This window comes from Salvelinus sp. IW2-2015, linkage group LG8 (genome assembly GCF_002910315.2).
Source record: "Salvelinus sp. IW2-2015 linkage group LG8, ASM291031v2, whole genome shotgun sequence".
NCBI classification, from domain to species: domain Eukaryota; kingdom Metazoa; phylum Chordata; class Actinopteri; order Salmoniformes; family Salmonidae; genus Salvelinus; species Salvelinus sp. IW2-2015.
This window is the reverse complement of record NC_036848.1, coordinates 570,166-582,263: the sequence shown is the minus strand read 5'-3', so window position 1 is coordinate 582,263 and position 12,098 is coordinate 570,166. Positions and strand designations below refer to the sequence as shown.

The following is a 12,098-nucleotide window of genomic DNA, read 5'->3' as shown; positions in this document are numbered from 1 at the left end:
CACCAAGTTTTCACCATCAGATCGCAGATGGTATTTGTATCTATCTCTCCTCCAGTACCGGGACTCCCATTCTTCCATTCCCCCCGAATTCACACAAACCCATCTAATGACAAAACTTTAGACGCTTTCCTCAACAAATCAACTTCCATTAATTTTCCTATTTTTATCACGTAACAGGTAACATTTTATTTGTCTCATTATCGTCTAAAAACGTTATATTTCGTCCATCTCCAATAATATCTGTACTCTTATTTTGTTCCTAACAAATTATACACTAACATGCCCCAGCCAAGTAATGTGGATACCATGGGCATTAATATGGTGTTGCGTTCCCTCAATGCGCCCCTTGCTGCTATAGGACCAGCCTCCTACTTCTGGGGAAAGACTTTTCGCACCTAGACGTTGGAACAACATGCTGCGGGCACCTCACTACCATTCCGGTCCACAAGAGCATTAGTGAGGCTCGGCCCGCACTGATGTTGGGCCGATTATCGCCGTGGCTCAACCGTCTCTTGTTCCAAATTCATCACAAAAGGTGTTTCGAGCTGAGAGCGTTTATGCACGGGGGCAGGAAAAGGACCCTTCCCAATCTCGCTTTGACAAAGTTGAAGCAGCAGAATCATCATAGCAATCCTCATTATACTCCTGCTGTAAGCATTAAGGATTTCCTTCACTGACCTAAGGGCCCTGAACCAATGAAAACAACCCACCACATTATTCCTCCACCAAAACTTTACATATCGCATTCGGCAGGTTAGCGTTCTCTTCCCCCCCCTCTTCGCATTCCTCAAAACCAGACATTCGTTCCGCCCAAGAGTGCCAGATAGGTGGAAGCGTGATTCAAATCACTCCGAGAACCGCTTTTCCAGCTTGCTGCTACCTCAAGTCCAATGGCAGTCAAGATATACACATATCTCGAATAAGATATATCCCCCAATGTCTCCTGCGCATTGGTGATCTTAGTGCTTGTGTGCAGCTTGCTCGGCCTAGCGAACATTTCATGAAGCCCCGATGAAACTAGTTCCTTCCCCCGCTGCTGACATTGCTTCCAGAGGCAGTTTGGAGACTCGGTAGTTTCCGATGTTATACACACCCGAGGGACGACGATATTGTACCTGCTGCTGCCCGCGCTTTCAGCACATAAAGCGACACCGTCTGTACAGCTTGTGTGGTCCTCCTCTCGTTATTTCCGGTCGCAGCTGAGGACCGTTGTTGGCTGCTAAGAACATTTACGCTCTTACAACAATAACAGCACTTACCGTTGACCCAGGGCAGCTCCCCTCAGCAAGAGCAGAAAATTGTTTGACACACTGACTTGTTGGAAAGGTGGCACTCCTATGACGGTGCCTCCACATTGAAAATCACCGAGTCCCTCTTCCAGGCAAGGCGCATTATATCTGCCGATATGTTTGTCTCATGAGTAGATTGCATGGCTGTTTCTCCGATTTTCATACACCTTGCTCTCACACAATGAGTGTTGCTTCTGCAATAGGTCCCAAACTCCACTAATTTGAAGGGGTGTCCACAACTTTTGGTATGTATACCTTCGTGTAATTACTGTATTACAGTAATCCTCTTATCGGGCGGGGGTAACGTTCCGAAATGACCCGCGATATGAAATCCGCCGAAATGCAAAACTTTTTTTTTGTACCAATTAGCAACTTACATTACATTATAACGCAGTGACTCACGTGTAGGCTCTCTTGCTTCGGTCGACACTTCTTATGGGTTTTAGTCCCCAACAGTTCCGTAACTATTCACACATAAATTGTCCCGTGGCGCACTTTATACGCTACAATTTGAACATTAGTCCTGTCTCTACTCTACCGCTTACATCACATCATACTGCAGCCGAGACTGACCAAAAGTGATAGCACAATTCGTAGCATGTTTAGAATAACAAGAACGGGAGGTGAAGTATCTCTAGACTTGAATAAAAGAATGCAAAAAAAAAGCAAAATGACAACTGCACCAAAAAAACAACAAAAAATGGCCATTATGAAAATCCGCAAATAGCGACAATAAAATCCCCGATAGAGTGAACCGTCGAATGGTGGCTGAGCGAAGAATCAACTGAATAGGGAAGGGGAACTAACCAGCGAGGGGGAGCGAGAATAGGCTATTTTTAGTCAGTTTGGGGACCAACAACCTGGATAGCAAAATGAGTTCTCCCACTTTTCCTAAAAAATATGATGCGAGAGGCCTGTATTTTTCCAGACAATATATAACACCACAGAGATATAGACACTATACTCAAACTATGACCAGACTCTTAATTTAGAGAAATAAAAATCAGAAATCACTTGTACGGTATTTTTTAATGAGAAATTTTATTGCATATATATAGTCTCGCGAATTAACATATATGTATTTTGATGCTTCAATTCTACAACACAAGCAAGATTCTTCTGGCTTCTCAAAGACTGTAACTCTTCTTAAGAGCTCCTCTGTCCTCCTTTGTTTCACCCGTCGTATATACCCCAATGTACTTTCAAATGGCAAACCAATGTTCTGAACTTAGTATTATCTAGTATAAAAAATAAAAAACAGACAAAGTTCCTCGTCCACTAATCCTCTATAACAGTCCACACTCAAAACTCTACTATGTAGAAAAAGCCCGAAGATCCATATAGAGTTTGTCAATAGGTATCATCCAGAAATCTAAAATTCCGGAGTAGAACATGCAACCCGAGCCGGAGAAAGAACTGAGAAGTCAATAGCAAATAAAGGAAGTTTACACAGCTTGGTTGAAGAATATAAAAACATGTTGTGAGAGCAGTGAATTTTAGTTAATTGGATAGACATAACTATTTAGACCATGATTCTCCCTTCGACTGCTGGGGCTTCCCTTAGGTCATCGTCAATTGATTTCACCCCACTCTTGGGGTGTAAATATAATTGATATTCACAAACGTATGACGGTGTAAGGAAAAAAATTACCCAAAACGGAAACCACAAAACAAGGAGGGCACCTTAGTTGATTTGTATCATAAGCATATTTGTAAAACCGAGCTAAGAGGAACTTTGTAAAAACACTAAGTTATCAATACCTAACACATCATCAAAGTATATTCCCCCCCGCCCAAACGTGGGGGCAAAAAGAAAAAAATTAATTAATTAAAATAACCGCCGAAGGAAAGCCCAAGACCAGACAACCGAAAAAATCCTAACAAGATGCGACACGTAACGTTGGACCAACCTAGAATAATAAGGGAATACAGTGGTTCTCTAGAAAGCTACCCAGAGATCTGAAAAGTTTAGACTGAGAAAAGAAGAGATTGGGTATTGATTCCAGGGGGGCCAACACGGATGAGGAAAAGAGGGGGAGAGTTGTTTCATTATTGGGAGTCAGATTAAACCAAATAGAACATGTTTTTGAGAGGTAAAGAACGAGCAACGTCGCGCGGGTGGTTTGTTATGGGACACACAGAATACTAGAAAGTTGCAATATCACAAAGACACACCCAATCAGCGGGTGGAGACTGAGAAGAGCAGGGGAGGTGGAAAACATTCAATGATTGTGGGGAGGTTATATTCACTGAACAGAGTGGGACGGCGGAGAGGGTGGGGCGGGAGGTGGCAATAAACGCCTGTAAGATGGGGAAGAAAGGATGAAGGTAGGGGGTATTGTATTCTGTGGAACGAGTTTTGAGTGGTGAAAACCTCCTTCCATCACAAGAGGAATTGAAGAAAAGAAATCGTTGGCTGGGCTCTTTCAGCAGTGACAATGAATCCCAACAACCTTGGCCCACAGGAAAAGACAGACCAAAGGAGGTTTTGGCTTCGTATATGAGAGGCAATCCTCCTCAAAGAGTCCTCAGGAGTGGCTAGCCAGTCTCCAGATTCGTGCAAACAACACAACCATAGGAAAGAGGGCGTTTGAGGCGAGATTGAAAGTACCATAGAACGAAAAAAGAGAAGGAACATGCCAGGGGGTTTTTGGGGCCCCCCACACAGCAACAGATCTCGCCTGAGAGACAACAGGACTGAGTTCTAAGTCAGCGGGACGAACGCATGGAGAACTGGGCCGAGCAAAAATAAAGACAGCAACAGTGAGTGTAGAAAGAAAGAGCGCGGTGTGTAATTGGCAACATCACACCGTTAGGAAGGAGGGGTAGAGAACAACTGCGTTTTGTCTATTTTGAGAGACACAGAAGAAAAAAGAACAAAAGAGAAGATATTAGAGCGAAAGTAGGGGAGTAATTATTTGGCAACTTTTGTTATAATGACAACAAATGTGGGGGAAAAATGAGCTGAGGTGGGGGTATTTTAGAGTAGACGCGCAAAGTGAATTGGGCGAGGTGTGAGAGAGTGCAGTGGGGCCCACACAAAAATCCTAACAGAGGGATGTTGTTGCTGGTTCTGGAATTTTTGTGTCGCCTACATGTTTGCCGCTGTACATAGGTTGAGTTGTGTTGAAACCTAATTGAATGAAAAATATAACAAAGGACCATCAATCTCATACTTTTAATAAGTGGGATGAACTTGCACAATTGGTGGCTGACTTATTAATACTTAGGAAAAGGTTTTTTGGCCCCACTGAGATAAATAAAATATAATTAGAACGAAAAGCGGGGGGAGGGTATCTCCAATGGGTTTGTCAGTATTTACACATTATGGGACCAACTAACAAAACATATTGAAGGTGACCTGAAATCCAATAGGACTTGAAACTTTTTGTATAGTAGGATGTCTTTGCACTCGGATGCGTGAGAGAAAAAAGGAAGAGGATGTGTGTGGCGGGTTCGCAACGAACCCCAATACAAGGTCCATTAGAGTGGAGAGATTGTGGTGCTCCGATGCGTATATAGGATGAAGGAGAGAGTGAGATTAGTAGTAAATAATTAGAGTAATATTACAATGAAACCTAAAGATCAAGTTGGAGAGATAAGTAGCCGGGTATAAGCAAAGCGCAAGATATAGGATTACCGTGGGGAAAAAGAGAGGACGCGCGATCTTTTGAGTTATTGGGAGGGATTCAATTCAACAAAGTAAAAAACGAGAAGAGGGGGATTTTTCGCCTTGTTCTATTCTCCTTAACCTCCCTTGTAAATAACACAACTTCACAAAAAGACGGCCATATCACCGACTGAACACATTATTAGCCCGTCCAAATCAAAGTTCTTGCGCGCGTTGATCGTGGGAAATATGGAGAACGTGAGTTAGGGGAATAATATATTTATGTTATGTTGAAATGTGGAAAAGAAAACGAGAGAATCATAGAATGGGCTGGGGGTTAGGTGGGGTGAGCGGCTCCTATAGAGGGTGGTGGGTTATGGCAGATCAGAGCAGAAAAACCGGTCGTATCATTTGGCAAAACTTCATAGTAGTTCTACTAATATAATCGAAAACAGGAGCAACGCAAGAAAAAAATAACGAAACACAGAAGAAGGGGGGGGGTAAAAAAACAACGTAAGGGCCGCGACATAATCACTAGGGACTAAAAAAATGTATCGGAGCCTCTGGACAACTAGATTGGAAACAGGCTAAAAACAAGGCTTATAGAAATATATCACATGGAGTGGGGGTTACCAACAAGCTCTTGTTATTGTGCAATGAAAAAATAAACGCATGCTTTTCCTTTAGAGAGATACCGGGAAATAAGGAAAGATTGAGGAATACAAAGAGAGGTAGAATGAGGGTAGTTCATGGGCTAATGAAGTGAAAAAGTCACTTGCGGGATCGAGGAACAAGGGGGCTTCTATGGGTAGAGTTTAGATAGAGGAAAAAGGAAGGGGCGGGGGGGGTGTTATTGATGGTGAGGGGGCCAACGTTGGGTAAGAGAGATTATGGAGCAGTATAAACCACAGAGGAGTGGCACAATTCTGACTAGAAAGGAAAACCCTACAAGAAAAAAAGTAAAGGGCGGAGGGGAAGCTAATCTTTTTTATTTACCTAAAAAAGCGACAAACCGTCATGTGGAGGAGAGGAAAGTACAGTGGTGTGCGAGGGCGGTAGTAGAAGGAAATATGCAAGAGGGGGGGGAGGAGTTTGGAGGGGGTTGGCGCATCTATAGGTGGAGGGGGTGTTTTTGGGAAAAAAAAACAAAAAGGGAAAAAAACGGGGGTTTTTTCATTGAGGGCCCTTAATAACGAAATAGACACAAAAACAGAGGAAAAGGTGGGGGTTATTCTAAAAAATACATCTAAGTAAATTTTGGTGGGACGGTTTTTGGGAAAAAGGAAAAAATGAGAGAAAGGGTAGAGTTTTTGGCAAAGAAATAGAAAAAAAAACACAAAACAGACGTTAGAGATGGCTTCACTCGGACCACGAGGAAAAGGGCGGTGTTTTTTTCTTACCAACTTATTTCTTGTATATTTTTTTTCTGGAGCGGGCGGGGGAAGTTTGAAAAATAGAAGGAAAAAGGGGGAAGAGAAAGGGGTTGCCTGAGGTATCCGAAGCATTTGGGGGGGAAAGCCTTGAAGCGAGGGGGTGAGAAGAAAAGAAAGGATCGACAGAAAAAAGAAAAAAACGGAAAGAAAAAAAAGAGGAAAGGAGAAAGAATACTATAACAGAAGGCAACAGAAAGAGAACCATTGGAGAACGCACCATCACTAGGAGTGCGTCAAGGCACCCACTATGAGACAAGATCAAGCCACAAAACAAGAAAAATGATGAGGGAATAGCAAAAGCGGGCAGGCGAGAGAAAGAAGAACTATTAAGAACACGAAACACCAATGGAGGTGTCCATCAAAGAAACGCACCAGCATTAAAATAGAAGGCAAGCGGCGAGCAGCAATAGAGGAAATAGACGGAAGAAAAGGAAAGCACAGAAGACGAGGGAAAAGAAACGAAGGAAGAAAACGGACACAGGGATGAAAAAAAAAGAAAAAAAGAAAAAAAGCCAAAAACAAATAAGAGATACATACGAAAAAGGAAAGACCACAAGAGAGGGCGTGCCCACATTAAAACACCCGGCAGAGGCGGATAGAGGGCGGTGGGCAGAGCATAGGAGTCAGAAGAAAGAAGAAAGGAAGACAACACAAGAGTAAAGGGGGTGCGGGGGGGGGGGCAAGTGTTTGGCAAAGGCGAAAGAAAAAATAAAAAAAAGAGAAAAGAAGAGGTTTTTTGGCACTGAAGAAAGTACTCAAGCGGTCTATCGGGAAGGAAAACATATGAGGAGGGGCCGTTTTGGGTTGGGACAACAAAAAAAAAAAAAATACAAAGACCAAAAAAAGAAAAACTGGAATCTAACAAGGAAGGGGAGGGCGATGCTGAAAGGGAAGGACCCCAACACATAGCACCACCCAGACACACGATGGGATGATCAAAGAAAAGGGGAAAAAAGGACCAACGAAACAAGATAGTGATGGAAAAAAGATGGCGGGTTTTTTGGGGGGCAACAACGCGTTTTTTCGGTGGAAGGTGCTCAAGAAAGCAAAAAAGACAATGGACAATAATAAAAACACTCTCAATGGAGTAACGAACAAGGGAGGGACGAAAAGAGCCCCCCGAAAAGAAAAAATGCGGAAAAACCATTAGAGGAGATCGCGGCACCTGGGTGCTGGGCGGGAGGCTGGAGAAGAAAAAACCAAATAAGCGGGGCAACAAAGGAAGCCCGGGGGGTCTCAGGTGGCAAAACAAAACAGTGGAGAGAAGGGCGGGAGTTGGAAACGGAAAAAGGGGGGTGGGGCCCCCACAATGGAGAATCCATGGCAATTTGTCTGGGGAGAGACAAACGGGGCATGTGTGGGGGGCGTATGGGGAAAAAAATAGCAAGGACAAAGCGACAAAAAAGCGAAGGGTGTGGGTTGCACAAAGGCGACGTTTGGCGCAAAAAAAAAAGGCGGAATATATACAAAAAAGGGGCGTTGGGGACGGAATCACGGGAAGGAAAAAAGAAAAGGGCTTTGTGGGCCCAAACGTTTGGGAATATACAACTACGTGAGGTGGGAATCAAAGCGACAGAAAGCAACGTAGGAGAGAAAGGAGAAAAACAAACCCCCAAAATAGGGAAGAGGAGGGGGAGGCGAACCAGAAAAAAAAGGACGACAGAAGGAAAAGGGAGGACCCCAGAAAAAGAAGCAAAGAAAGAAAAACAATAATTGGGGGGGGGTGGCCCACCAAAACAAGGGTTGGAGGGGCGGGGGGCGGTTTTTTTGCGTGGGGAATTAAGGAGAGGAAGAAGGAAAGATTAACAAGACGAGGAAAGGTCGGAAAAGGGCAGAAGGGGCGGGGGGTTTTTTTTTGGTTTGGGGGGGTGGCCCACTTATAAAGTTGAAAACAAACGGGCATAGAGGGGTGGGGTTTTTTTCTTGGGGAAGATCTTTGACAAAAAACCATGAGTAAAGAGAAACAGGACAAGGAAGAAAAGACACAAAAACTGGGTCTGGCAAGGGGCAGGTGCAAAAATGAAAGGAGAGGCAAAAGAAAACAGAAAATTAAGCGTTTTGGATTTGAAAAAGGCAAAAAAAAAGAAAAAAAAGAAGAGAGAAAGGAAGCAAACAGGGGATAAAAACAGGAGAAGAAGGGAGGGCGGCTTGAACAGAAACGGGCTGGGGGCGCGTGAGAAACGGCACGGGTCTCGTAAGGGAGTTGAGCGGATCGGAAAAAAAAAAAGAAAAGAAAAAAAGGAAAAAAAAAAAAAAAGGCAAACGCAAAGCAAAGAGTTCTACGGGGAAAACAAAGAAAAAGAAACGGAAACAGGAACCCAAGGAAAAGGGGGGGTTGCCCCCCATGGAGGGACTGGTCTCAAAAAAGACATTCGAAAATAGAAAGAAAAAAAACGAAAAAAAAAAAAAAAAAAATTTTTAAGAAGAAAGAGAAGAAGGGCCTTGAGAAAGGCTTTTTTTGGGCCCAACCAAACCCAGGGGGAAAAAAAAAAAAAAGCGTGGGTCTTCAAGCACCAAAGGGGGTTTTTTGGCAGCCTTGTAAAAGAAAAGAGGAAAAAACCAACCAAAAAAATAGAAGTGAAAATAATAAACACAAAAAAAAGGCAGCAAAAAAGGAACGACGGCGTTACGGAGCCCGGGGGTTTGCCACCCAAAAGATCGCGGGAAAAACTGTCACTGGGGCACACCAATTGTAACCAGGGCAAGGCCGGGCGTTTGCGGAAATCTGGAGGAATTTTCGCTAAAAGACAAGCGGCCAAGAAAAAAAAAAACGCTTAACAACTTTCACTGGGGGTCCCTCAGCACCCTCTACCCCCTGGTCTAAGCACTGAAAGGGGAGACCTGTAAAACAAGCGTCCCTGGAAAGGTCCTGAGAAACAAGACAACGAAAAAAAGAAAGGCTTGGTAAATCCTTTTTTTTTTTTTAAGGCGCCCCCCCCCGCCCACAAGAACCCGCCGCCCCGAAACCCCTGGGTTTCAAGGCACCCTTAACCGGTCTGAGACACCCTACTTGGGTCCTCCACAAACTCCTGGGTCAAGAGCATTCCTTGTACCCGCTGTTTCTAGCCTTAACCCCGGTTGCAAAGCATAGGTTTTTAGTATAACCACAGGCAGGAGTACCTTTGTATTGATCTAGGTGTTCGGGGGAACGGGAGTTCTTTCAAGGGGGATCCAGAGGGACACTAGGGAGGGAAGAATAATCTCATGCAGCACCTGATGGTTTTAAGCTTAGTAGCAGGAAATGGTATTCTGGTTCTATGAATGAGCTCAGTTAGAGATCTGACATACAGAGAGTATCTCCCACAACATAGAGATTGATACAAGATCTGGTATGCTCTTGGACATCCGCACACGCACACACACACACACACACACTACACCACACACACAGCCCTATACCTCAACCATACTGGTACCTAGCCACTATTTCCTTGTTAACATCTTCCAGTAAAACTGTTTTGGTCTTCCATGTTTAATTTCTCTCCCCTCTCCCTTTTCTCTCTCCCCTCTCTCTCTCTCTCATCTCTCTCGCTCTCTCCCTTCAGCTCTCCTTTCTACTCACTCTCTCTCTCTCCTCGCTCACTCTCTCTTCTGCCTCTGCTCTCGTCTCTCCTTCTCCTCTCTCCTGTTACTCATCCTTCTCTTTCCTCTTCCCTCGCTTCCTTCTCTCTTCTCTCCTCTGCTCCTCTCACTCTCTCTCGTCGTCACCCTGGTCTCCTCTCTCTTGTCCTCTTTTCACTCTGCTCTCCTCTTTCCTCTCTCTCCCTATCTCTCTCCTCGTCCTCTCCTCTCTCTCTCCTCTTCTTCCCGTCTCTCTGCTACCGTCGCCGAGTCTTGCTAAGTCCTTCCTCTCCCTTCTCTCTCCTCTTTTTCTCTCTCTCTGTCTTTTCTCTCCTCATCTCCGTTCTGCGCTCTCTCAGCTCCTCTTCTCTCCTCTTCTCTTTTCTTTCTCCTCTCTCCGTCTCTCCTCTCATCTCTCTTCTTTCCTCTCTCCTTCTCTCTCGTCGTCCTCCTTTCTTCTCCCTCCTCTCTCTCCTCTCATACCTACTTTCTTCTCTCCTCTCTCTCCTTTCTCTCTTCCCTGTCTCTTTTCTCCTCTCTTTTTCTCTTCTCCTCCTTCTCTTCTTATCTCTCCTCCTCCTCTCTCTTCTTCGTCTTTCTTCTCCCTCTCCTCCTTATCTCGTTCGTCCTCTCTCGCTCGACTCTTCTTCCTATCTCTCTCTCTCTCTCCTCTCTCTTATCTCTCTCCTCTCCTCTCGTCTCCGTCTCTCTCACTCAGTCATCTCTCCTTTCTCTCTTCCTCTCTCGTCCTTTCTCTTCCTCTCTCTCTTTTCTCTCTCCTCTTCTTCTCTCCGTTTCTCTCTCTCCTATCTCTCCTCTCTCTCTCCTATCTCTCCTCCCTCCTCTCTCTCCCTTCTCTCTCATATCTCTCCTCTCTCTCTCCTCTCTCTTATCTCTCCTCCCTCCTCTCTCTCCTATCTCTCCAATCTCTCCTTTCTCCCTCCTCTCCCTCTTCTCTCTCCACAGCTTGGATCAAGAGGTAAACACTCACACAGACTGAGGAAGGCAACAGAGATCTGGTAAAGAAGGGGCGGCTACATGCAGAGTTGTGTTTGTCTGTAGAAGACCAGAGTATCAGAAGGAACCATGAATTTTGTGATGAAGCAAGCCTTAGGTGGTAAGTACTGTATACGCTGCTATATGAACGTGTCAATATTATGGACTGGACATCTGTTCGCCATGCAATCTGATGTTTGTACTCAGGGGAGCACGTACCTCTTGACATCGAGATCATTGCATCAAAGTACAAATGTATTGCTATAGAAAATACAAACTGAATTTGGATTTGGAAGAACTGCTAAACTATAAACAAGTCAAACAAGCTGCCTGGTAAACTTATTGTAGACAATATACTGTAATGTAAAGCTATGATCACTATCGAGGAATTAAACGGTCACAATTTATGACCGGTTTCTGGTTTTAGGTCTCAGAGGGAAGCTATAGTCATTTTAACCTATACTCAGATAGACCTCCATCATTTATATCTATAGTCAACTCAACCTATAGACTCAGATACAGCTACTATCATGTATATCTATAGTCAACTCAACCTATAGACTCAGATAGACCTCCATCATTTATATCTATAGTCAGCTCAACCTATAGACTCAGATACAGCTCCATCATTTATATCTATATGCTGTGTAGATTAACTTGTCACTGTGGATGAACTCTGTCTAAAGGTCAATGCATTGTTAAATCAACATCCTAATTTGGATTAATCGGTGGAATGACTATGGGTAGTAAAATTAAAAGTATACCCCGCCTGCCAATCCTAATCCCCCTCTCCTCTGACAGGCTTGGATCAAATTGCCTTTCTGGAAGAGGCTGTGGCCATGCGGCGACCTTTCATTTGGTTGGTCTGGCCTGGGTGCAGAATGTAATTTAATTGGGCTGGGAATGGGGGATTGATGGGGGCCTGAGGCTGCAGGACCTCCAGTCCCCCAGCACAACCCCAGTCTCCCAGTCCCCCCTGACCCCCAGACCTCCAGTCCCCCAGACACACGAACGCCCAGTCGACCCAGTGCCCCCAGTTCCCCAGACCTACACGCCCCCCAGCACAACCCCAGCCACCCAGTCCCACTGCCCCCAGTCCACTCGGCCCCCCAGTTCGCCCAGGACTTCCAGCCCCCCAGGCGACAACCCCAAGACCACCCAGGTCCCCCGGACCACCCAGTCCCCCATCCCCCCCGGTCCCAGCTGCAG

General features: G+C 44.8%; 1 protein-coding gene across 1 annotated transcript in view; it reads left to right on the top strand.

The window, feature by feature from the left end:
* Positions 1–12,098, top strand: part of cplx2b (complexin 2b) — a 67,398-nt gene that overhangs the window by 42,627 nt on the left and 12,673 nt on the right. The window contains exon 2 of the mRNA XM_023991897.2: positions 10,860–11,010. Within this exon, the coding sequence (XP_023847665.1) occupies positions 10,980–11,010 (31 nt within the window). The 5' untranslated portion in view covers positions 10,860–10,979. The remainder of the gene's footprint in view (positions 1–10,859; positions 11,011–12,098) is intronic.